General features: G+C 34.9%; 1 protein-coding gene across 2 annotated transcripts in view; it reads left to right on the forward strand.

Moving 5' to 3' along the window:
- Nucleotides 1–21404, forward strand: part of HDAC2 (histone deacetylase 2) — a 40507-nt gene extending 19103 nt beyond the window's left edge. The window contains exons 7-14 of one of the 2 annotated variants that reach the window (XM_059941377.1): nt 871–963; nt 1045–1153; nt 7106–7246; nt 7492–7600; nt 8263–8393; nt 9369–9524; nt 11963–12020; nt 21290–21404. In XM_059941377.1, coding sequence (XP_059797360.1) covers nt 871–963; nt 1045–1153; nt 7106–7246; nt 7492–7600; nt 8263–8393; nt 9369–9524; nt 11963–12020; nt 21290–21332 — 840 coding nt within the window. In that variant the 3' untranslated portion in view covers nt 21333–21404. Of the gene's footprint in view, nt 1–870; nt 964–1044; nt 1154–7105; nt 7247–7491; nt 7601–8262; nt 8394–9368; nt 9525–11962; nt 12021–13468; nt 14361–21289 lie in introns of those variants that run through there. The other variant, XM_059941378.1, reaches the window with a different exon arrangement.
- Nucleotides 21405–26964: the final 5560 nt, after the last annotated feature.

Genomic DNA, 26964 nt, shown 5'->3' on the forward strand with positions numbered 1-26964 from the left:
ACTCACAGTTGGTTGATCCGCAGATGCAGAATCATGGAGATGGAGGACAGACTGTAAAGTTAAATTCAGGTTTTCAACTATATGGGGGTCTGTACCCCTAACCCTGGTGTTGTTCAAAGGTCAGCTGTTTATGTGTGTATATATCTGTATGAACATATACATAGATATACACATGCATAACATATACAAATAAATAAGTATATATAATACATGTATGTATGTTTTAAGTAAGTGTGTGTGTGTGTGTGTGTGTGTGTGTGTGTGTGTGTGTGTAGCTGGAACTCAGCTCTCAATTTCTCTCCTTTGCTTCTTTTGGGAGGTATTAATGCCTAGAGTGGTACTTATTCAACAAGTAGAAACAAAATTTATTTCAAACCCAATTAAAGAACAGATTTCAATGCTTTAGTCTGCAACTGTTAAAACTTCAAGAAAGTCTTATAAGTAAACTCATACCAGATTGTGAGCCACAAGAAGGATTCTACTTTAGAGACAATTGTCCTGCAGGGTTTTTTGGCTCAGAGTTTATATTTCCTACAGTTTTACCTATAAAGTTGTCTTGTGTATTTTGTTTATGACAAATTTCTTGAGTAATATTTAACTTCAAATTGCCTTTAACTGTGTTAAATTTCTTTTCTCTCCAAAATAATCATTACAGATTAAGTGGAATTGGTTCTTTTCAGCTTTAAAAGCCATCCATAAATGTTGTAATATGCACTTTTTCTGTATTATTTCCTTTCTCAGCCTACTAGATGAATTAAGAATTGGGTTTTATTACCTAGTCTTTTAATCTTTTAAAAATATTTTAATAATTAAATATTTCAAACTTTTTATTATGATATATTCTCAGATCTATTTAACTATGTATTTTAGGATATTGGTGCAGGAAAAGGCAAATACTATGCTGTCAATTTTCCAATGAGAGATGGTATAGATGATGAATCATATGGGCAGATATTTAAGCCTGTAAGTATTATTATTTTCAAAAATGAAAAGGAATTCTAAAATGTTTTTTAGAGACATTAACATTTGTTACCTTGTACATAGATTATCTCAAAAGTGATGGAGATGTATCAACCTAGTGCTGTGGTGCTACAGTGTGGTGCAGACTCACTATCCGGTGATAGACTTGGTTGCTTCAATTTGACAGTCAAAGGTAAGCAATTTGAAGGGTGATATTCCAGGAAAAAAAATTTTTTTCTTCCTAAGAACTTCTCATAAAAGTTGTCATTTCATTTTTACCTGCTATTTTAACAGGGAACCATGTGTTTTGTGTTTTTTATGGGTTTTTGTCATACGCATGTATCTTTTGTTTTGTCAAATTTATGTATATATTCATACATGAGTAGTTTCATAAGGCTTGTTGCAATACCAACCAAGGCAGCGATTTTCTTCTTTTTTTAAAACTTTTATTTATTTGTTTATTTATTTATTCCAGTTTTATTGAGATGTTGTTGACATACAGCACCATGTGAGCATAAGATGTACAACATAATGATTTGACTTCAACATCATGATTTCAGCATCATGAAATGATTAACACAGTAGGTTTAGTGAGCACTCATCTATAGGTACAACATTAAAGAAATACATTGAAAATATGTACATTTTTCTTTGTGATGCAAACTCTTAGGATTTACTCTCTTTAACAGCTTTCATTTATAACATACAGCAGCGTTGATTATCTTTATCGTGTTGTACATTTCACCCCTAATACTTATTTATCTTTTAACTGGAAGTTTGTACCTTCTGACTGTCTTCATCTAATCTCCCCTCCCCCCACTCCTTGCCTCTGGTAATCACAAATCTGATCTCTTTTTCTATGAGTTTGTTTGTTGTTTGTTTCGAAATATAACTGACATACAACACTATGTTAGTTCCTGGTCCCCAACATTGTGGTTTGATATTTCTATACATTTCAAAATGATCGCCATGCTAAGTCTAGTTGTCATCTGTCATCAAACAAAAATATTATATTACTATTGACTATATTCCCCACTCTGTACATTTCATACCTGTGACTCATTTATTTTCTAACTCAGTGTTTGTACCTCTTAATCTCCCTCATATATTTCTCTCCTCCTCTCTGGCAACCATCTGTTTGTTCTCTGTATCTATGACTATTTCTGTTTAGTAATGTTTGTTCATTTGTTTTTTTGATTCCACATATTACACTTAGCATAATTTTCAACAATTTTTGTTGATTCTTTTGGTGCTTACCTTTCTTTAAATAACATGCAAGCTTTTGTTTCTTTTTTTTTTTTTTGACTGCACCATGCAGCATGTGGGATCTTAGTTCCCTGACCAGGGATTGAACCCAGGTCCTTGGCAGTGCAAGTGTAGAGTCCTAACCACTGGACCACAAGGGAATTCCCCAAGCTTTATTTATTTATTTATTTTTATAAAAATAAATTTTTTTTTAAAATTTTTACAAGAGATAAATAGACTGACACCAAGCATTGTACATGGATGACCACAACAAAAGCAACAATGATTGCAATTACCAGACATGAAACACACTCATACTATGTCATAATATTGACATTCAGTCCAGTAATCCTCCACTGCAACAGCTCCTTTACTTTGCAGTGAAAATTGATTTGTATATTCTCTGCCTCTGAGTCCTTGTGGGATTTTTTTTTTTTTTAATTCAGACAGAAAGTCACAAAAATTATACTCATCCTCATCAGTTCACTCAGTCCCATGTAATTAATTTTTTTTTCATCTTGATCTTTTGTTAGCACTTTTATGAGTTCATCAGTTTTTCATTAGAGTTCTGAAAATGTTTATTCATTCAGTTCAGCAGTACAGTCAATTACCAGAAACCTGTACTTGTCAGAGTCTTTTCCATGAATTTCTTGAAGATGAAACCCTTTTATAGGAACATATTTGCAAAATCATCAGAGTACACCCAGAACTGTCTGTAAATGACAAAAGACTTAAAAATGACCACGGTTAAAGATTTGATGACAGTTCATAATAATGCAGTTGACAAGAAAATTAGTTATTTCTGAGATATACATTTTAAAGTAATAACTAGGATTATGACTTATAACATTATACCAGAACATATAAGATTTTTAGAAATTTCATGTAATGTCTGAAACATTTATATTAACATATTTCCATACATATTTCCATACAAATACAAATATAAGATTTTTAGAAATTTCATGTAATGTCTGAAACATTTATATTAACATATTTCCATGCAAATAACCCAATGAAAGTTTAGTATTAGTTGTTTTGTTTGTTTTTTTATACTGCAGGTTCTTATTAGGCATCAATTTTATACACATCAGTGTATACATGTCAATCCCAATCGCCCAATTCAGCACACCACCATCCCCACCCCACCGCAGTTTTCCCCCCTTGGTGTCCATATGTCCATTCTCTACATCTGTGTCTCAACTTCTGCCCTGCAAACTGGCTCATCTGTACCATTTTTCTAGGTTCCACATACATGCATTAATATACGATATTTGTTTTTCTCTTTCTGACTTCCTTCACTCTGTATGACAGTCTCTAGATCCATCCACGTCTCAACAAATGACTCATTTTCGTTCCTTTTTATGGCTGAGTAATATTCCATTGTATATATATACCACAACTTCTTTATCCATTCGTCTGCTGATGGGCATTTAGGTTGCTTCCATGACCTGGCTATTGTAAATAGTGCTGCAATGAACATGCGGGTGCATGTTTCTTTTTGAATTACGGTTTTCTCTGGGTATATGCTCAGTAGTGGGATTGCTGGGTCATATGGTAATTCTATTTTTAGTTTTTTAAGGAACCTCCATATTGTTCTCTATAGTGGCTGTATCAATTTACATTCCCACCAACAGTGCAAGAGGTTTCCCTTTTCTCCACACCCTCTCCAGCATTTGTTGTTTGTAGATTTTCTGATGATGCCCATTCTAACAGGATTGAGGTGATACCTCATTGTAGTTTTGATTTGCATTTCTCTAATAATTAGTGATGTTGAGCATCTTTTCATGTGCTTCGTGGCCGTCTGTATGTCTTCTTCGGAGAAATGTCTACTTAGGTCTTCTGTCCATTTTTGGATTGGGGTGTTTGTTTCTTTAATATTGAGCTGAATGAGCTGTTTATATATTTTGGAGATTAATCGTTTGTCCGTTGATTCATTTGCAAATATTTTCTCCCATTCTGAGGGTTGTCTTTTCGTCTTGTTTATGGTTTCCTTTGCTGTGCAAAAGCTTTGAAGTTTCATTAGGTCCCACTTGTTTATTTTTGTTTTTATTTCCATTTCTCTGGGAGGTGGGTCAAAAAGGATCTTGCTGTGATTTATGTCAAAGAGTGTTCTTCCTATGTTTTCCTCTAAGAGTTTTATAGTGTCCAGTCTTATATTTAGGTCTCTAATCCATTTCCCCAAGCTTTATTATTTTTAATTTTTAATTTTAACCTTGTATATTCACTTTACATTGTGAAAGAAGAGGGAGTCACCACTTTGTCCCCAACACATGCATACACCCTTCCAATATTTCCATTTTTACAATTTAAATCTGGTATTTAGACCAGAATTTTGGTCATGGTATTCAGTGTTAATGGCATCACCAGCAACATTAAAGCGTGTTTCAGCTTATTCAGTTTCCCTTTTGCATAACTTGTTTTTCCCCATACAATTTTGTCATTTCCTTAGTTTTCTCCTTACTCATGAATAAATTGCCGGTATTTATAAATAGTACATTATATTCAGATGGATCAAGTGTTCTATCAGTTTTACCTCTATGAAGAACAGCCTTCTGACTTGTTCCTGTTTGGGTGAATTTCCTCTGTAGATCTGGTAGAACATCGAGCTGTTCTTTGCTTATAAGTGTTGAAATCAACGTATGATAGAGGTCCAGACCAAAGTAAAGATCACCATTATGGAATGAACTGCTAGGGTATAAGAATAAATCTGAAATTTTATTTAATAAGTTCTTAAAATTTATTATGTGTGGATTAGTTGTGATTTATCATGGATATTGTACATGATTTTAGAGTTGTTTTCCTTGTGAACTTTTAGGTAACAAGTTCATGTTCTGTTTTGAATTCTCTCATAAAATGTGAAGAATTCTCAAGTAGAACTTTTTCCAGAACAACTCTTGGCCTAAATGGAATTTAATAACTAAATACAGATATTAAAGGCTATTTTATTTGATGTTACAATAGCTCCTATGCCAGCCAGCATTAGAATTATGACGTAATCAATCTATTCTGCTTATATTAGGTTGAACAATTTGAAATTAATTGCCCCTTTTCTTGCTAGGTCAAAAGTGGCCAAAAAGCAGAAGTTTCGTATTGTTGAAAATAATGTGCAGATAACTGTCTGTTTCCTCAAAATGGATACAATCTTCTTAAAATCTACTTAATGTACTCTTAAGATGTGTATTAACTTGTCAGTTTTCTTAACTTTTTGAAAGTTATTAATGCTTGTACTTAAAAGCAATAGCTTTCATAATCACAAACTACAGCATTTTATTTTACTTACTATAAATCTATATTCTATTTCAGCTGACTGATAGAATGTCCGTTGTATAAAGCATGTAAAGATATTTGCAATCCCAAATGTCAAACTTGATTCCAAGCTTTCTCCACTGCCAGCTTCAGTTCAAACTGCTAAAGTCAGTTTACCTCTTGTCTGTCTCCTTTCTATCTTATTTTCTATTGATACTGTTGTATGCTCTCCCATTCTTCATTTTTATAAATTTGAGCCTTTAAAAAATTCCTTTATAACCATTTTTATCAGGTTTTGAGATGAAAGAAAAGTAAATGTCTTTGTTTAGCCAGCTATCTTTACTGTTATCTTTAAGTTAACTGTTTGTTTGTTTCATCTTTAAAAAATACCCAAATGGTTTTCCTCTATTATAAGAAACCTGAATTTTCATAATTGCAGTAATAACAGTTGGGTTATGAATCATATAATGTAACTGTTTTATATATATATATATATGTTTTTATATATGTTATATGTTTATGTATTTACACTTTTTATGTCCTTATACATAATTTCACGTATTTATACATATTTTTATACCCTTTTTTTTTAACATCTTTATTGGAGTATAATTGCTTTACAGTGGTGTGTCAGTTTCTGCTTTATAACAAAGTGAATCAGTTATACATATGTCCCCATATCTCTTCCCTCTTGCATCTCCCTCCCTCCCACCCTCCCTATCTCACCCCTCTAGGTGGTCACAAAGCATATAATGTAACTATTGACTACTTAATGAAAATGCTCACAGTATAGTTACATGAAGAAAACATACCATTAAGCTTTTAAAAATTAACTCAAAAAGAATTGGAAAGGAATATTCAAAAACTATCTTTGGATGATAGAATTTTAGGTAGTTTTTTCTTTGTACTCTTTTGATTTTTCCAAAATATTATTCAGCATACATCAATTTCTTCTATAATTGAAGGATTTTTTTTCTTGCTTTAAACATTGACTTGTGTTCCTGAATGATGATGATAATATAAGAAGTTACTAGTAACTCGTAACTGTTTTTTAAACTATGGCATCCAAAGGAAATATTTTGTTTTCATGTTAGGTTTACTTTATACTGAAATTTCTACACATAGAAATTTGTTAAAGTTTTTTTTAATAGTAATAGATATTAATTTTATAATTTTAGATAAGTTAAGAAAAATGTCCGTAATACCACTGCCTAACGATAGCCTATAGTTAAACCTGTATAGCCTTACATAATTTTTCTGTACATGTCTATGGAGGAAAGTGGTAACAAAAAGTCAGTTTAGATTAGATTATACAGTGTTTCATTGCAACCTCACTTATTTTTTCCCCCAGGTAACCTTACAGGAACATAATATCTTCATATCACATTAATAAAATGTGTTATATTCATATTTTAATATTAATATAGTTGTATATTTGATCAGGGACACTTGCTAACATAGCCAGTTATGTCTTATTGTGTTTTGTATATCATTGCATAAAAGGTGTTTGATAGAAGTTTTAAACTAGAAATTTTCACATATTAAAAGCCATTTTGGTTGAGTAAAGTATTGTTTGTATTATCTTTTTAAAATTTATTTTTCCAACTGTTACAATGTGCAAATGTATTTACCCAAATTTTCTTTGTTTTAGGTCATGCTAAATGTGTAGAAGTCGTAAAAACTTTCAATTTACCATTACTGATGCTTGGGGGAGGTGGATACACAATCCGCAATGTTGCTCGATGTTGGACATATGAGACTGCTGTTGCCCTTGATTGTGAGATTCCCAATGGTAAGTGTTCTTATTTTGATGTCTTTATTGGATGAACTGTCAATTCATAGAAAAAGATGTTTAGGTGATTACAGTTGATTCCAAAACCATGTAAATAGGAGAGCAGTCACTTAATGAATTCATTTTGCATTCACTTTTAAACATTTTCTCTGGAAATATTTCACAACTTGCATCTGGATTTTGTGCATGGATTTGTGTGAAAATTGAGCTTTTAATATGTAACTTTATTTCATTGTTTTTGATAGAATTGCCATATAATGATTACTTTGAGTATTTTGGACCAGACTTCAAACTGCATATTAGTCCTTCAAACATGACAAACCAGAACACTCCAGAATATATGGAAAAGATAAAGTAAGACATCATTGAATTGATTTGATAAACATTTCATCTTGATACAGCGTTAGGAGTTTTTAGAGGGCCAAATGCAGTAGGTCATTTTAGCTTTATACATGGGTATTTCCTTTGTCAAAAGTATTTGAAACCTTAAGGTTATTGATTAATTTTATAAAATAATGGAAAATGTATGGGATTCATAGCTCAAAAATATTTCCATTTTCTATTAGTTAAAATGGATTTTTCAATTGAAAGGGGCACTATAAATTTTATATTTTCTTACTTTTACATGAAAGTGAAATTTATTTTCATTGAAACATTTTGATAGAGCTTTATCTAAGAATGGAGTGTTTAGAGAGACATGTGTAGTACACAGACCTGGGTTTGTGTGCTCTCTTTACCACATACTAGCTCTGTGACTTTTGGCAAGTTAATTTGCCTTTGTGCTTATATTTCCTCATCCTTGAAATGGGGGATGAAATAGTATCTACCTTGTAAATTTTGAGGATTAAATGGGTTAATAATATGTAAAGTATCAGTGCTCAGTAAATATTACTATTTTAATTCATAGGTTAAGCTAGATAAAAGATGCAATTTTTTTGCATAATGTTTCCTCTTACATTTAAAAGGAACTTGAAAGAAAATAATTTTTTCTAATAACTGCGCATGTTGTAATTTAGACAGCGTTTATTTGAAAATTTACGCATGTTGCCACATGCACCTGGCGTCCAAATGCAAGCTATTCCGGAAGATGCAGTTCATGAAGACAGTGGAGATGAAGATGCAGAAGATCCAGACAAGAGAATTTCTAGTAAGATAGTCCATTGATGTGTATTCTGTTACATTTTTCTGGTTTATTAAAAGAACATTATAAATTGAAGGTTTTGGTGGCCCAGGAACTTCACATGTTTTCATGAGCAGCAGTCCCCAACCTTTTTGGCAGCAGGGACTGGTTTCGTGGAAGACAGTTTTTCCACCGACCGGGAGTGGGGGTTGGTTCAGGCGGTAATGAAGGTGATGGGGAGCGACAGATGAAGCTTCGCTGATTCACTCGCCCGCTGCTCACCCCCTGCTGTGTGGCCTGGTTCCTGACAGGCTGCAGACTGGTACTGGTCCATGGTCCGGGGCGTTGGGGACCCCTGTTCGTGAGCACACTATCATTACTGTCTTTATTTTTACCATTTTTTTAATCTTACGTGGATTTAATTTCCTACGTCTCAAAGCTTGATTGGAGTGTCAGCCATTTCAGTTTATTTGACTGCATATATGATCAGAAGTTTCCACAAATTAACCACTTATGTAGAGTGAGTTGAATAACATTAAGCACCTTCTGTTTGATTCTACAGTCTAATTCCACTTAATATGATTCGTAGGTTTATAGCATAATGGTATGCTATCACGGTATAGACATTCTAACATACTTGGTGTTAATATTTTTTATTTTCTCTACTTCCCCTCTCAGCTCTGAAATAAAAGATTACTTTTTATTTGAAGACATCATTCCCACCACCTATCAGGAAAACACAGTTTTTTTCCTCCAAAGTTGTTTGTTTTTTTAATGAGATCTGCAAATGTTTTTCATGTTTCTTTGAATTATTTCTTCCTAGATTAAAGCTAAATTTTCAGTATTTAGCAAGCCATGCATTCAGTTCTAATCTTAAAATCTGTTATCCTTTCTTTTAAATGTGGTGACTGGCTAGTTCTTTTGTAGAGGGGTGCACTTAACAATTGTAAAACCTGTGACTGCTTTTGTCAAAACTTTTATTAAAAATCTTTAATGTATCAGTTCGAGCATCAGACAAACGGATAGCTTGTGATGAAGAATTCTCAGATTCTGAGGACGAAGGAGAGGGAGGTCGTAGAAATGTGGCTGATCATAAGAAAGGAGCAAAGAAAGCTAGAATTGAAGAAGACAAGAAGGAAACAGAGGACAAAAAAACAGGTCAGATTTATTTTTTGATTAATGTTTTAATTGTAAGTTTTCGAAAGTGAGCTATACTGCAATTTTTATGAGATCCTGAAGTCAATTACACAAGTATTGGAGGGGGTGAGTGTGCTAAGTAGGTGACTTTTTTTCTTCCCCCCATGTAAGTAAGCTCTTTTAATTAGAGCTCTCTGAATGTTATTAGTCACATTTGTTTTTATATTACAGGAAACTCTCTCTTCTTGACGACATAGGCTTAAAATAGTGAACATTGCACTATGATACAGATTGGGTAAGAGAGAGGACAAAGTGGTTATAGATCCATATGTAGCCTGTGAGCAGAGCTGAAATTCTAAGATAATTTGTAACTACCTGTAAGTTTATTTGATGGTAATAAAACACAGAAGAGTCACATTATCTATCCTTAGACTAGTTTCACTATTTTGAAAAGGCTCAGAGAATAGACTTTGTTCAGAAATTATATGAAGGAAACATAAAAGCTGCAGAAAGATGGGAAGGGATTTGGCAGCTGGGTTGGGAGGAGATAATACTTTCTGCTGTCTTAATTTTAAAAATGCTGTGTCAGTTTATCTGTTGAGAAAATAGATGCTTTAGGGCATTGAATTTGCTACCAGAATGTGTTACTTTTATCTGAGTTTTCAGAGCACTTACACATACCTGGGTCATTTTATTTTATTTAACACATTGTATTATAGCACCTCATTAGGGACTTTTTATATCTCTCTGCTAGATTGAGCTGCTCATGGCTAGAGAATGCAATATGCTAAATATCTGTATTCTTGCACTTGGTGCATTTCCTGATGGATACCTGATACCTATATGCAAGTAAAGGTGATGAGCACAGGTTTTAGTTGACCTGTTAATTTTGACCCTGTAGCATGTGGAAAACTGATTCAGAGATACTGGTCCATCATCCTTTTCCTATCATATTGAAGTTATGTGAGTAAGCTGGCTCTCGTGTTCTTTTTTACTAGAGAGTTAGGAATCCGTAGCATGTCTGACACATCTAGTTCTGTTCTTGTTCGTGGATTGACTCCTCTATACGCTACTGTTCTCTATCTACCGTTTTATAATTTTAACTTCCCAATGTATTACAATGATGGCTCCAGTCTGCTCTTGTGTACTGATTGACATCCAGAAATTCCAGCTGTGATGGAGGTAAGAAGGACTTAGCTTTAGTTGTAGGATTTTTCTAGTATTTTTTTCTCTTACTGTCAATTTGTCTTGTCTGGTTTTTCTGTTTGTTTGTTTGTTTTCCTTTTTGGTGTTTCTTCCTGTTTTTAAATCTTTATCTTTTCTATGCTTTTTCTTCCAAACGGGAAAGTGGGTGCACTATGGTGCTTATCTTTCATTGCTATTTAAGCTAAAAATGAGAGTACTTTTTGATCTGGCTTAATGGCCTGGTAATGGATTAATCTCATAGTAGTTCCTAAATACTTTTGTTACTGATACGGTAATGAAATTTGGTAATGAAATTCTTCTTATAGGGTCTTGGATTTGTTAAAATCTTGCAGCCTACAGATAAAAGAAATATTACCATAGAAAACATTTTTAAAAATCTGTAGTTCAAAACCTGAAGTTAGGAACGTTTCTTTTCTGTACCTCCCTCCCCCTATCCCATTTGGCACTTTGAATTATTTAAGTTTGCACATCCTAAATTAAGCCAGAAGCCTAAACAAATGTCATAGTAACCATATTGCCATGTGTTTGTATTATAATCAGTGCCTCACAACTTTGGTTCATTTGCTTATCTAAAGAAAAAATTTAGTACATTTGGGCTGATTTGTTTCAGTGATCTTGAATAGGTAGTGTTGCTCCTCCTGTTTCATTAATTTTTTTTTAAATAGTAAAGTTTTGGTACTTATTTAGTGAGGGTTAAAAACTAATGGTTATATAAGCAGTAGAATTTAGCTTCTGTTTTGTCTCTGGCCTCCTCTAATTCTGTCCCCTTCTCACAGTACTCCAGCCACATTGGTCTTTCAGTTCTTCCTTCCAACCTAATTCCTTCTTGCCTCAAAGTCCTTTTAAGCTTTCCCTCTGTTCAAGATACTTCTCCCCGTTTCCCACCCAAAAACTATTTGTTCTTCAGAATGTCTCTCAGACGTCACTTCTTCATCATAGCCTTTCCTAATCTCCCACAGTGCTGTGCTCACATCTGTAGGCTGGACTTCTTCACAGCACATATCCTGGCTGTAGTGCTGTGATCCCATAGAAGAAAACTTCCCAAAGGCAGGACTACAGTGTTATACTGACACCTTGAACCTCTGTCATTTAGTACAGCACCTAACACAAAGCTTATTTAGTTACTGATTTCATGAATAGTAAGATTGTATATGGCAGTTTTTTATATTTTAAGTAAGATATATTTTAAAATAAAATGTATACACTTTATATTTCAAAGTAGGTGTTAATCTCTTCCCAATTTTTGTTTTTAGATGTTAAAGAAGAAGATAAATCCAAGGACAATAGTGGTGAAAAAACAGATACCAAAGGGTAAACTATATTCTTTATCTAGTAATTTTCATATACTATAAAAATAATGAGCACATACTGGGGTTGGGGTGGGTGTACATGTATTCTTTTGAGAAGTACTGAACTGAACCTGGAATATCAGTAAGTTGTTATGAGATGCTCTGAATTTTAGTCTGTAATGGTGCATAAGACAATATATGTATCTTAACTGTTAGTTTATATGTCATCTACTTTCTCATTTTTCATTTATGTAGCTTGCTTTTAAAAAATTACAAAGACTGGTAATAATAAGTATTGTAACTGAATATAGATCAATTTATATTCTTTTTTTTTTTAATGTTTGATTCTCCTTGTTTTATTATTATTATTTTTTAAATTTTTTGTTTATTTTTTATTTATGGCTGTGTCGGGTCTTCGTTTCTGTGCGAGGGCTTTCTTTAGTTGCGGCAAGTGGGGGCCACTCTCCATCGCGGTGCGCGGGCCTCTCATTATCGTGGCCTCTCTTGTTGCGGAGCACAGGCTCCAGACGCACAGGCTCAGTAGTTGTGGCTCACGGGCCCAGTTGCTTCGCGGCATGTGGGATCTTCCTAGACCCGGGCTCGAACCCGTGTCCCCTGCATTGGCAGGCAGATTCTCAACCACTGCACCACCAGGGAAGCCCCAATTTATATTCTTGAACATAATTTATCTGAGCCTTGTTTTGCTATTAACTTTTTTTTTTTTTAATTTATTTAATTTATTTATTTTTGGCTGCGTTGGGTCTTCATTGCTGCGTGCGGGCTTTCTCTAGTTGGGGCGAGCGGGGGCTACTCTTTGTTGCGGTGCGCAGGCTTCTCATTGCAGTGGCTTCTCTTGTTGTGGAGCACAGGCTCTAGGCACGCGGGCTCAGTAGTTGTGGCTCGTGGGCTCTAGAGCACAGGCTCAGTAGTAGTGGTGCACAGGCTTAGTTGCTCCATGGCATATGGTATCTTCCAGGACCAGGGCTCAAACCCGTGTCCCCTGCATTGGCAGGTGGATTCTTAACCACTGTGCCACCAGGGAAGCCCGCTATTAACTTTTATGTAGGCACTCGTGATCTTTCATGGTGCTCTTATTTCTGTATACATGGTTTTTTAGTGTTGTGAGACAGGTAAATTTAAGAAGCACTGGGCTAGCATAACATAATTTTTCTTTTAAACCGTACATAATTTTTTAAAAAACCGTAGTTGAGGTTTTTATTGTTGGAAAGCATGTAAATGCTTAGCCACACATAATTTTGTGCTAGCCTTCATAGGATGACTTGGAATAGATTGTAAAAGCCCTAGAAAGATCAAGGCAGTCAGTACTCCAAAAACACTCAAGGCACTGTCAGCTTAGCGTGTTTCTTGGTATGAGCCCAGAATGAGGACTCACTGAAGACTGATCCATTGGTCGGTGCATTAAATGGTGATTGTGCTGTTTTTAATATTTCATGTTGCCTCTTTTAACAGAGCCAAATCAGAGCAGCTCAGCAACCCTTGAATTTGAGAGTCTCATCACTTTCAGTGAGAAAATATTGGGAAGAAAAATGTTTTCTTTTTGAAGACTTCTGGCTTCATTTTATACTACTTTGGCATGGACTGTATTTATTTTCAAAATGGCTTTTTTGGTTTTGTTTTTCTTGGCAAGTTTTATTGTGAGTTTTCTAATTACGAAGCAAAATTTCTTTTCTCCACCATGCTTTATGTGATAGTATTTAAAACTGATGTGTTATTATGTCAAAAAACTGCTCTATTAAAGAAGTAATTGGCCTTTCTGAGCTGATTTTTCCATCTTTTGTAATTATCTTTATTAAAAAATTGTACTTGGATTGTCTTTTGTCTGTTTATTACATCATGGAGTCTTTTTTCGTAGGCTAATGACATGACTGTTTCTGTAGAAATAGAATACACTAGAGGTGGAAGATACTGATTTGCAACTTCAAAGACATCCATAAACTATTTCTTCAGGAAATTACTGTATTTACAGTAATTATTATTTCTTAATGTAATAGGAGTTCTACAGTCTTGTTCTCTATAGATTAACCAGTCAATGTTGGTGACAATTGATATCTCATTATCATAATTTATCTCTGAAATTAATGATACAAGCTATGCAATTGAGATATAGGAATTATCTTTGAGCTGAACCAAAGATTCTCAAAAACTGGAAATGGAGATTCTGAGTTAAAAGAAGAAATCCATAATCAGAAAAGGAAACTATATAGCTTCCATACTGAGCTATATGTGACTCTTGCCAATCCCTACTATATACCAAGTAGACAAGAAATTGTATGGTTGTGTTTTACCAGAACTTTCCTGTGTTTATATTAAGGCTAAAATAAAACCTGCTGTTTAGACAAAACCTGGTTCTTGTACTGCATTTACATGGTATCCAGGTTCCACAATTACACCCAGGTTTCCAAATCAAGGAAATCAACACTTAAAAGTCATTTATCGTTCAATTTATTGAGTGTCTACCCATTAAGGCTTTGAGTATGCATCTGAACATAAAGGGGAAAATGCCTGCTCCTATAGCTTACATTCTAGCGGTAGAAAGCAGACAAATGGGGTAATTTCTACTACTAAAATATGCAAAGGAGAAAGTAAAACATTTCAGAAACTTGCCAAAATCAGTGAAATCTCTCTTTTCACAAAGCCCAAATTGATTATTTTGAGATAAAAATTATAGAATGCTAGACAACAGGTCAGTCAAAAATGTTTCTCTAAAAGCCTGTGTTAAGAAATACTTCAGACATTCACAAAAGCACCTGGACTTTTGTAATGAACAGCCGTTCTCCCACCTGTATTTAACAGATGTTTCACTTTAGCAGTATTTGGTTCAAGCTTTTTTTTTTCTTTAAATAAATTACACAGAAGAAGTAGAAGCCCTCCTTATCACTTTGCCATTTAATTTCCCTCCCACTCTTCAGAAGTAACCATATCTTATCCATGTTTTCACTCTTGCTGCATATCTGTCAGCATATAAACCCTTATGACATTAGGAATTATGGAATTCAGTCTTTCATTAGTGAAATAGTGACACGCATTTAGTGTTTGCGAAACAAATGGTATTGCATGTGAACACTTCTGTAACTTCTTTACATTTTAATTATCTGACCCTGTTTAACAAGGGCAGCTCATTTTAACTGCTCTGTATTAATGTTCGATTAGAAGGGTATACCAAAAATTTGTTTCAGTACTGAGGTGAGCCTGCTTGGTCACATTTAGGTTTTGTTTTCCTGTTTACAAATAGAAGCATTTATATAAAACTGAAGCCTCAAAAGAACAGTATGAAACAAGCAAGTTCAGCCAGGTGACTGGGTACAACATTAATACACAGAAGCCAGCAACTGTTAATATATCTGAACAACAACCAGAAGATCTGTTGGAAAAAGGAAGATCCCATTTACAAGAGCAATAACAAAAATTTCTAGAAATAAAAGTGTAAAGAAGCTACGGTTCTGGTGTATAGTGAAAAAGATCATAATACAGGATGTATAAATACTCGAATACATTTGGAAATTAATATTGGATAAAAATATTTCAAGTTGATGAGGGAAGAGAGATTATTCTTTAAGTGGTATGGGGATAATGGGTAGCCAAATGGGAAAAAAGTTTTATGCCCTCCATCAGAAGAATCAGATTAGTTGGAAAGGGAAAATGAAACTAAGTACTAGAAACCATAAGGGACTTTTGAGAAAGTACTAGGCCTTTCTAAGTATGACACTGAACCCAAACTGTAAACGAAATTGATATTTAAAAGACTCTGTAGACTAGCAACTTCTAATTGAGAAAAATGACAAATGGGGCGGGCAGTGTGCAGAATTGCAACTTGTCACAGTTCAAGAGGCTAATATCTAAAGATAAAGGTTTTTTTAAGGCATGAAGGATGTGGAGAGTTAACTGGGAAAAAATGCAAATAATTCTTAAGTATGAAAAGATTTTTAACCTTAATTTAGGAAATGCAAGTTAAAAGCTATGAAGATACTTTTAAATTTTTTAACCTAATTTTTTAAACCTATCATGTTATAAAGAACAACTGTTGGCAAGAGTTTAAGGAAGTTGTGTTTTGTAGTAGGTTGTGTAAGTAAGTCAGTATAACCTCTTGAGCTTAATTTGACACTCTGTATCAAAATCAAATAATCTGATTTAAAATGCCATTTTGGAAAATTTAATATACTTTATGTGCAATATGACTTTCAGAAGTCTTCATTATGAAACATTGCTTAAAGTAATAAAAGATTAAAATGGCCTAAATGTTTAATATAGGATGCGTTGAATGACACTTAAGAAAGAATACTATACAGCTATAACTAACAAGAATGAGAACTATGTACTGTATATATGGAAATACCTTCAAGACACATCATTAAGTGAAAAGAGGAAGACGTGGGACATGTGACATACCTTTTGTGTAAAATGAAAACAATAGATAAAATTACTTGATCATACAAATATCTAGGAAAGGTGATCATGAAACTGGTAGCATTGAAGCATTGGCTGCTTTCATGGGGATTTGAATGCTGGACTATGAATATACAAATTTTTAAAAAAATTTTTATTGGAGTATAGTTGATTTACAATGTGTTAGTTTCACGTGTACAGCAAAGTGATTCAGATATACATATATATCCTTTTCCAGATTCTTTTCCATTATAGATTATTAGATAATATTGAATATAGTACCCTGTGCTGTACAGTAGGACCTTGTTTATCTATTTTATATATAGTAATGTGTATACGTTAATCCCAAACTCCTAATCCCCCACTATCCCCGTTGGTAACCATAAATTTATCGTCTATCTCTGTGCGTGTTTCTGTTTTGTAAATAAGTTCATTTGTATTTTTTTTTAAGATTCCACTTGTAAGTATCATATGATATTTGTCTTTCTCAGTCTGACTTCACTTAGTATGATAATCTCTAGGTCCATCCATGCCACTGCAAACAGAATTATTTCATTCTTTTTTATGGTTGAGTAATATTCCATTGTATATATGTACCACATCTTCTTTATCCATTCATCTGTTGATATTTAAGTTACTTCCATGTCTTTGCTATTGTAAATAGTGCTGCAGTGAACATTGGGGTGCATGTATCTTTTTGAATTAGAGTTTTCTCCGGCTATATGCCCAGGAGTGGGATTGCAGGATCATATGGTAACTATTTTTAGTTTTTTAAGGAACCTCCATACTGTTCTGCATAGTGGCTGTACCAATTTATATACCCACCAACAGTGTAGGAGTGTTCCCTTTTCTCTACACCCACTCCAGTGTTTGTTATTTGTAGACTTTTAAGGATGGCCATTCTGATGGGTGTGAGGTGATACCTCATTGTAGTTTTGATTTGCATTCTCTAATAATTAGTGATGTTGAGCATTTTTTCATGTGCCTGTTGGCTATCTCTATGTCTTTGGAGAAATGTCTATCTAGATTTTCTGCCCATTTTTTGATTGGGTTGTTTGTTTTTTTGATGTTGAGCTGTATCAGCTGTTTATATATTTCAGAAATTAATCCCTTGTCAGTACTATCATTTGCAAATATTTTCTCCCAGTCCATAGGTTGTCTTTTTGTTTTGTTTATGGTTTCCTTTGCTGTGCAAAAGCTTTTAAGTTTATTTAGGTCCCATTTGTTTTTGTTTCCATTATTCTAGAAGGCAGATTCAAAATGATACTGCTGCAATTTATGTCAAAGAGTGTTCTGCCTATGTTTTCCTCTAGAAGTTTTATAGTATCCGATCTTACATTTAGGTCTTTAATCCATTTTGGGTTTATTTTTGTATATGGTGTTAGAGAATGTTGTAATTTCATTTTCTTACATGTAGCTGTCCAGTTTTCCCGCCATCACTTACTGAAGAGACTGTCTTTTCTCCATTGTATATTCTTATCTCCTTTGTCCTAGATTAATTGACCATAAGTACATGAGTTTTATTCTGAGCTTTCTATCCAGTTCTATTGGTCTATATGTTTTTGTGCCAGTACCATACTGTTTTGATTACTGTAGCTTTGTAGTATAGTCTGAAGTCAGGGAGCCTGACTCCTCTGGCTCCATTCTTCTTTCTCAACATTGTTTTGGCTATTTGGGGTCTTTAGTGTTTCCATACAAAATTTAAAGTTATTTGTTCTAGTTCTCTGAAAAATGCCAATGGTAATTTGATAGAGATTGAATTGAATCTGTAGATTGCCTTGGGTAGTATGGTCATTTTAACAATATTGATTCTTCCAATCCAAGAGCATGGTATATCTTTCCATCTGTTTGTGTCGTCTTCAATTTCTTTCATCAGTGTCTTATAATTTTCAGACTACAGGTCTTTTGCCTCCTTAGGTAGGTTTATTCCTAGGTATTTTATTCTTTTTGATGCAATGGTAAATGGGATTATTTCCTTAACTTCTCCTTCTAATATTTCATTGTTAGTGTATAGAAATGCAACAGATGTCTGTATATTAATTTCCTGTCCAGCAACTTTACCAAATTCATTGATGAACTCTAGTAGTTTTCTGGTGGCATCTTTAGGATTTTCTATGTATAGTATCATGTCATCTGCAAACAGTGGCAGTTTTACTTCTTTTCCAATTTGGACTCCTTTTCTTCTCTGTTGTGGTTAGGACTTCCAAAACTGTGTTGAATAAAAGTGGTGAGAGTGGGCATCCTTGTCTTGTTCCTGATCTTAGAGGAAATGCTTTCAGCTTTTTCACCATTGAGTATGATGCTAGCTGTGGGTTTGTCATATATGGCCTTTATTATGTTGAGGTATGTTCCCTCTATGCCCACTTTCTGAAGAATTTTTATCATAAATGGATGTTGAATTTTATCAGAAGTTTTTTTCTGCATCTGTTGAGGTTATCATGGGGTTTTTATTCAATTTTTTTAATGTGTAAATTTTTAATTAACTAAAAAATATGAACAGATCATTTCTGGTCAAAGGGATGGAAATTTTATACAACCTTACAGCTTTCTTTTCCTTTTCTCAAATTATCTTTTGCAATGACTTGCAGATTCATGCAGTTCAGTGTTGCTGGGACATTAGTGACTATCTTAGTTTCTTTTCTTCCCAGGAGAAGGAAGATTTTGCCATGTGGCTAAAAGCCTAACACAAAAAATAAGGTATGTAAGTCATCTGGAAGAATCATGTGGTCCTGATGAGGGTATAGTAGCTATCAACCATCACTATCATTTCATTCTTAAAAAATGGCACTTTAAAACAAACACCTCAATTCAGCAAGGGGGTGGGGGCCAGTCCTTTAACTAAGTTAATGAAGATGTTGCTGTGTTCTCAATTTTCTCATTTTCCTTGTGACATGGGTGAAAACTTCCAAATCCCATTGGTACTATAAGGTAGTTGTATAATTACCAAACCTACTAGCATTCTGTCAATAGGAGATTCTTTGAAGTCCTTACATTGAAGTAATTTACCTGCATCTTCTGGTTTCTGTGGCTTCAGTAAAATTACTACTGAAGCTTCTCTTATACCTGGGGTTCATAGCATTTCTTATTTATATTGTGGTATAAAGGACATGGATTTCAAGGTTTTAAGTGAAAACTTCAATTTGTATGCTATCACATGTAATAAGTTTCAGCAGCTTAAAGATCCTTTTTTCTTCTCCACAATCTTGTGCAAGTTACTAACTTCTCTGTGCCTCAATTGCTTCTTAATTTAAAATGAGGAAGATGATAATAGTCCTCACCTCATTAAGGTTGTTGTAAGGGTTGAGTCAATACACAGTTAATGCTCAACAAGTGTTAACTACTACTGTTGTTGTTATGTCAGGTAAAGGGAGATAGATCGGGCCAGAATTGTGAGGGAAGTCAAATCTTCAAGTGTTATTTAGACATCAGATGAATTGCTTTTGAGCCTTCTGTTGCAGTTCGATGCCTACTAGCATCAAACTACTAGGCCATGGTGGATAGAGAAGCAATCTTTTGACAACTGGTTTTAGGAAGGGAGCTATTAACGTTTGGCAAATTTAAGGGGATCTCAGTGCCCTTGCGATTTACTCGTGGATAATCTGTCAAGCAAAATGGTTGTGAATGGATTATGGAAAAAATGAAACTATTACATTGTTATTGGCTTTTTACATGCATAGCAATGTTCATGGGAAGAAATAAATGCTCAGAAGTGTTACAGTATTTAGAAGCTACTCAACAGTGGCTGCATTTCCTCCTTCTTACCACAAGATGGCAGATGTTCCATTGTTTAAATTTTTTTTTCTACTGTTTGTGTATTTTCTCCTGTAATCACTTGGTGATCCATTTAACAAGCAGAGTAACACTCATTAACAGGTTCTTCTGAATGCAGTATTGGACTCAATACTATTTGAATTAAACTACAATGTGGTTTATTGATTTGGATTTTTCTTTAGGTAGAAAAATTATAACACTGATTCCTGAGCTTTACATCCATAAAACACAGTAGAGTGTATCTGGTAGTAAATGTTACTTGTGACTTGTCTAGTCAAAAGTAGAATGGAAATGAATATTAGAGCCAGAGTAGTTTTCTATTTTGGCTGGGAATGGAATCATTTAAAATACACAATAAAAAAGGAGAATTGAAATTTATTTCTAAGAAATGCGTCTCAGGGACTTCCCTGGTGGCGCAGTGGATAAGCCTCCGTGCTCCCAGTGCAGGGGTTCCGGGTTCAATCCCTGGTCAGGGAACTAGATCCCACATGCATGCCGCAACTAAGAGTTCGCATGCCGCAACTAAGGAGCCTGTGTGCTGCAACTAAGGAGCTGGCAAGTCTCAACTAAGGAGGCTGCCTGCTGCAACTAAGACCTGGTGCAACCAAATAAATAAATATTTTTAAAAAAGAAAAAAAGAAATGTATCTCAGTAGAGTGAAGTTCATATGCAGGGACATTGGACTCTTGTTCCACATCTTCTGTTACTAAACTAAGTACCTAACCTCTTTGATCTTTGAAATTATGAAACTTTGCAGAGTTGTGATTAGGATTACTAGTAAATGCTGGTGGAATAAATTATAAAGGAGAGTTGAGTCCTTGATTAAATTGTTATTTGCTCTTTAATAATTTACGAATGTTTAAAGGTTGAGGAAATATGTACAAATTAATTATTTCTAAAATAACGTGAATAATAAAATTCCAAATCGGTCAGTGTTTTTGCCAGGCCCACCTTGTAACCAATGGTATGTGTTCAGGAGTGAGTTCAACAAAGTAATGAGTGAAATCTAGGACTCTAGTCTCTCTCAAGTTACGAATTTTGGTTCTATTGATAAAGCAGAAGTTTCTAGCTTCTCTCATGTATCCTTTAACTAATTAGCTTTTTTTGTTTCTTCAGAAATCAACATTTCAAGGGTGACCTCCAATCACGTGACATATAATTAATTGCCTGATGTGCAGGTAAAACTTTTCAATAAACAGGCAAATATAGAGAAACAGTTCCTAAGTTAAAAGAGAAAACGTTCTCAAAATTGCTTCTGCTTAATAAATACCAACAAAAGGTCATTGGGTTCTGGCAACTAATAAACTGAATGTTTGACTTAAGAGACAAGAGTTTCTCCTTTTGCCTTTTTTAATTGCACTTTTGCTGTATCCCTAGGTGAGAAAAGCACTTCAAAATCTCCTTATTCTGTAGTCTAGCAGGAAAATTCAAACTTGGGTTGCCTTTGATTAGATTCTAGGTGGGATTGAGCTGCTTAAGGGCACTCTTGTGTGCTCCTGTGGTGGATAACAGCCTTCCAGGTACAAGAACTGGAGAGCTACATCTCATCGGCCTTGCAGAGGTTATACTCTTAAATGGGCTGAATTCGAATTTCCATAGGATCTATCTGAAGTGGACATACAGTATTTTCCAGGAAAATATTTTCTCTACAATCCGAAGTCCAAACTATTACTAGCTATCATCCTCCCCATCAGTCAACTGCAAATAAAATTTCTTTTTGGTGAATTAAAAAAAGAAAATATTATTTTTAGACATATTTACTTGTATAGTTAATGTTTACATGTACTAGGCTTAGGTGCAATTTCTGTGCTATTCCCTTTTGTTGGTGAGTACGTTTTTAAAATCTGTCTGAAAACCAAATTAACATATGACATCTCTTTAAGTAAATGGTAAAGCATTGGGGTTTCTTTTTTTTTTTTTTTTTAAGTTTTAAAGATGTTTACTATCATGAAGTTACACTTGCAGCTACTTTGTGAATACAATGAATATTTATTGAAAATCAATGTTAGATGCAGTATTTATCTGAATCTGTATCTTTTTTTTTTTTTAAAACATCTTTATTGAAGTATAATTGCCTTACAATGGTGTGTTAGCTTCTGCTTTATAACAAAGTTAATCAGTTATACATATACAATATGTTCCCATATCTCTTCCCTCTTGCATCTCCCTCCCTCCCACCCTCCCCATCCCACCCCTCTAGGTGGTCACAAAGCACCGAGCTGATCTCCCTGTGCTATGCGGCTGCTTCCCACTAGCTATCTATTTTACATTTGGTAGTGTATACATGTCCATGACACTCTCTCACCCTGTCACATCTCACCCCACCCCCTCCCCATATCCTCAAGTCCATTCTCTAGTAGGTCTGTGTCTTTATTCCCCTCTTGCCACTAGGTTCTTCATGGCCTTTTTTTTTTTTTTTTTTTTCCTTAGATTCCGTATATATGTGTTAGCATACTGTATTTGTTTTTCTCTTTCTGACTTACTTCACTCTGTATGACAGACTCTAACTCCATCCACCTCATTACAAATACCTCCATTTCATTTCTTTTTATGGCTGAGTAATATTCCATTGTATATATGTGCCACATCTTCTTTATCCATTCATCTGTCGATGGACATTTAGGTTGCTTCCATGTCCTGGCTATTGTAAATAGAGCTGCAATGAACATTTTGGTACATGACTCTTTTTGAACTATGGTTTTCTCAGGGTATATGCCCAGTAGTGGGATTGCTGGATCGTATGGTAGTTCTATTTTTAGTTTTTTAAGGAACCTCCATACTGTTCTCCATAGTGGCTGTATCAATTTACATTCCCACCAACAGTGCAAGAGAGTTCCCTTTCCTCCACACCCTCTCCAGCATTTATTGTTTCTAGATTTTTTGATGATGGCCATTCTGACCGGTGTGAGATGATATCTCATTGTAGTTTTGATTTGCATTTCTCTAATGATTAATGATGTTGAGCATTCTTTCATGTGTTTGTAGGCCATCTGTATATCTTCTTTGGAGAAATGTCTATTTAGGTCTTCTGCCCATTTTTGGATTGGGTTGTTCGTTTTTTTGTTATTGAGCTGCATGAGCTGCTTGTAAATCTTGGAGATTAATCCTTTGTCAGTTGCTTCATTTGCAAATATTTTCTCCCATTCTGATGGTTGTCTTTTGGTCTTGTTTATGGTTTCCTTTGCTGTGCAAAAGCTTTTAAGTTTCATTAGGTCCCATTTGTTTATTTGTGTTCTTATTTCCATTTCTCTGGGAGCTGGGTCAAAAAGAATCTTGCTGTGATGTATGTCATAGAGTGTTCTGCCTATGTTTTCCTCTAAGAGTTTGATAGTGTCTGCCCTTACACTTAGGTCTTTAATCCATTTTGAGTTTATTTTTGTGCATGGTGTCAGGGAGTGTTCTAATTTCATACTTTTACATGTATCTGTCCAATTTTCCCAGCACCACTTATTGAAGAGGCTGTCTTTTCTCCACTGTATATGCTTGCCTCCTTTATCAAAGATAAGGTGACCATATGTGCGTGGGTTTATCTCTGGGCTTTCTATCCTGTTCCATTGATCTATATTTCTGTTTTTGTGCCAGTACCAAACTGTCTTGATTACTGTAGCTTTGTAATATAGTCTGAAGTCAGGGAGCCTGATTCCCCCAGCTGCATTTTTCGTTCTCAAGATTGCTTTGGCTATTCGGGGTCTTTTGTGTTTCCATACAAATTGTGAAATTTTTTGTTCTAGTTCTGTGAAAAATGCCAGTGGTAGTTTGATAGGGATTGCATTGAATCTGTAGATTGCTTTGGGTAGTAGAGTCATTTTCACAATGTTGATTCTTCCAATCCAGGAACATGGTATATCTTTCCATCTATTTGTATCATCTTTAATTTCTTTCATCAGTGTCTTATAATTTTCTGCGTACAGGTCTTTTGTCTCCTTAGGTAGGTTTATTCCTAGATATTTTATTCTTTTTGTTGCAATGGTAAACGGGAGTGTTTTCTTAATTTCACTTTCAGATTTTTCGTCATTAGTGTATAGAAATGCAAGAGATTTCTGTGCATTAATTTTGTATCCTGCTACTTTACCAAATTCATTGATTAGCTCTAGGAGTTTTCTGGTAGCATCTTTAGGATTCTCTATGTATAGTATCATGTCATCTGCAAACAATGACAGCTTTACTTCTTCTTTTCCGATTTGGATTCCTTTTATTTCTTTGTCTTCTCTGATTGCTGTGGCTAACACTTCCAAAACTATGTTGAATAATAGTGGTGAGAGTGGGCAACCTTGTCTTGTTCCTGATCTTAGTGGAAATGGTTTCAGTGTTTCACCATTGAGGACAATGTTGGCTGTGGGTTGGTCATATATGGCCTTTATTATGTTGAGGAAAGTTCCCTCTATGCCTACTTTCTGCAGGGCTTTTATCATAAATGGGTGTTGAATTTTGTCGAAAGCTTTCTCTGCATCTATTGAGATGATCATATGGTTTTTCTCCTTCAATTTGTTAATATGGTGTATCACATTGATTGATTTACGTATATTGAAGAATCCTTGCATTCCTGGGATAAACCCCACTTGATCATGGTGTATGATCCTTTTAACGTGCTGTTGGATTCTGTTTGCGAGTATTTTGTTGAGGATTTTTGCATCTATGTTCATCAGTGATATTGGCCTGTAGTTTTCTTTCTTTGTGACATCTTTGTCTGGTTTTGGTATCAGGGTGATGGTGGCCTCGTAGAATGAGTTTGGGAGTGTTCCTCCCTCTGCAATATTTTGGAAGAGTTTGAGAAGGATAGGTGTTAGCTCTTCTCTAAATGTTTGATAGAATTCACCTGTGAAGCCATCTGGTCCTGGGCTTTTGTTTGTTGGAAGATTTTTAATCACAGTTTCAATTTCAGTGCTTGTGATTGGTCTGTTCATATTTTCTATTTCTTCCTGGTTTAGTCTCGGCAGTTTGTGCATTTCTAAGAATCTGTCCATTTCTTCCAGGTTGTCCATTTTATTGGCGTAGAGTTGCTTGTAGTAATCTCTCATGATCTTTTGTATTTCTGCAGTGTCAGTGGTTACTTCTCCTTTTTCATTTCTAATTCTATTGATATGAGTCTTCTCCCTTTTTCTCTTGATGAGTCTGGCTAATGGTTTATCAATTTTGTTTATCTTCTCAAAGAACCAGCTTTTAGTTTTATTGATTTTTGCTATTGTTTCCTTCATTTCTTTTTCATTTATTTCTGACCTGATCTTTATGATTTCTTTCCTTCTGCTAGCTTTGGGGTTTTTTTGTTCTTCTTTCTCTAATTGCTTTAGGTGCAAGGTTAGGTTGTTTATTCGAGATGTTTCCTGTTTCTTGAGGTAGGCTTGTATTGCTATAAACTTCCCTCTTAGCACTGCTTTTGCTGCGTCCCATAGGTTTTGGGTCGTCGTATCTCCATTGTCATTGGGGTTTCTTAATTTAATGACACTCAATGCCGTCCTGTTTCTAGAGTTAGAAAACTCTGTAAGTTCATTTTATTTCAGATCTATTTATTACTATGGTGGGCAATAAATCTGACTTCCCAGATATGCACCACAGTTCCTAAAAGTGATTTAAGGGTAACCAGCCTCATCTTTAGCTTGTTCGTGCTTCTTACTTGGCCTGCTCAAAACTCCATCATCACTTGGAGCAGCAACAGGTAAAGAGCAGTGCACTGGAAATCATAAATAAGGAGTTAGCCACAGCCTTTATGTTATATAGCTTTGCTTTGACCAAGTCATTTAAATCTCTATGCCTCAGTTTACTAATCTGTAAAACTGGTCAGGTAACAGCTGACACATAACCATGCTTTCCCACCACTTTTACCTGTGGCAGATATCATAAATTGATCATTGTTTTCTGGCCTTAAAATCCTTCTCAACCCAGATAGCCATTATAGTTCATCAGGGTTGGCATTAAAGATGAAATGCTTTTGCCATCCCTGTGTTGAAAGATCTTTCAAGTCCAAAATTAACAGTATGCCTTTATGTCTTTTTGCATAATAGGTATGCAATATATTTCTTGGTTGTTGAATATAATATACTTACTAGAAATTCTTTTTTTTAATCTTTCCCTCATATATAAACATTTACCCACAGAGGTTAATTTTTAAAATTTTACATCAGTTCATTATACCAAAAATTTCTATTGGAAAAATATCATAAAGGTCACAGAGACCAAAGATTCCCTGTGCCAAAGTCTAATCAGGAGAGAAAAACCACAATGTAATTTGAACATGACAAGTTTAATATAATCATTAATTATAACAGGATTGGAGTAGTGAGGGACTGCCTAGTGAAAAATAAAGAGAATGCTAAAAAAAAAAAAAAACCAACTGAAAAAACAGCAATAAATAACAGATATAAGGAGAGTCCACTACCCCTAGGACTGAGAGAGCGTGTTCAAAGAGCCCACCACCCCAACCCAAGACTGAGATCCAGACTCTGGAGAGGAAACGTGCATGGCTCTCAGGGTAGCAGAGAAGTCACTGGGGATTGTCCGGGTGGAAACCCACTCTGCAACACCTGCCGGAAATTCTCCCTCTAAGGTGCTAGGGAGATGCTGCTGACCATTGTGTGATGGGGCCAGGCGCTAGAGAACTGACTGGTGATGCAGGAGCCAGGTGCTGGAGAAGCCATTCACGCTGCAAGGACCTGCTGAGACGAGCACACCAGAACCGGAGAAGAGAAGCCCCTCCTCCTTTAGCACCCTCTACTGACAAAGCTTGGTATCATGCCAGCTGACCAAGCAGAGGTATTTAAAAGAGTCAGCTCTAATATTGCAGTGCAGGCAAAGAA

The sequence above is a fragment of the Balaenoptera ricei genome, chromosome 12 (assembly GCF_028023285.1).
Source record: "Balaenoptera ricei isolate mBalRic1 chromosome 12, mBalRic1.hap2, whole genome shotgun sequence".
NCBI lineage: Eukaryota > Metazoa > Chordata > Mammalia > Artiodactyla > Balaenopteridae > Balaenoptera > Balaenoptera ricei.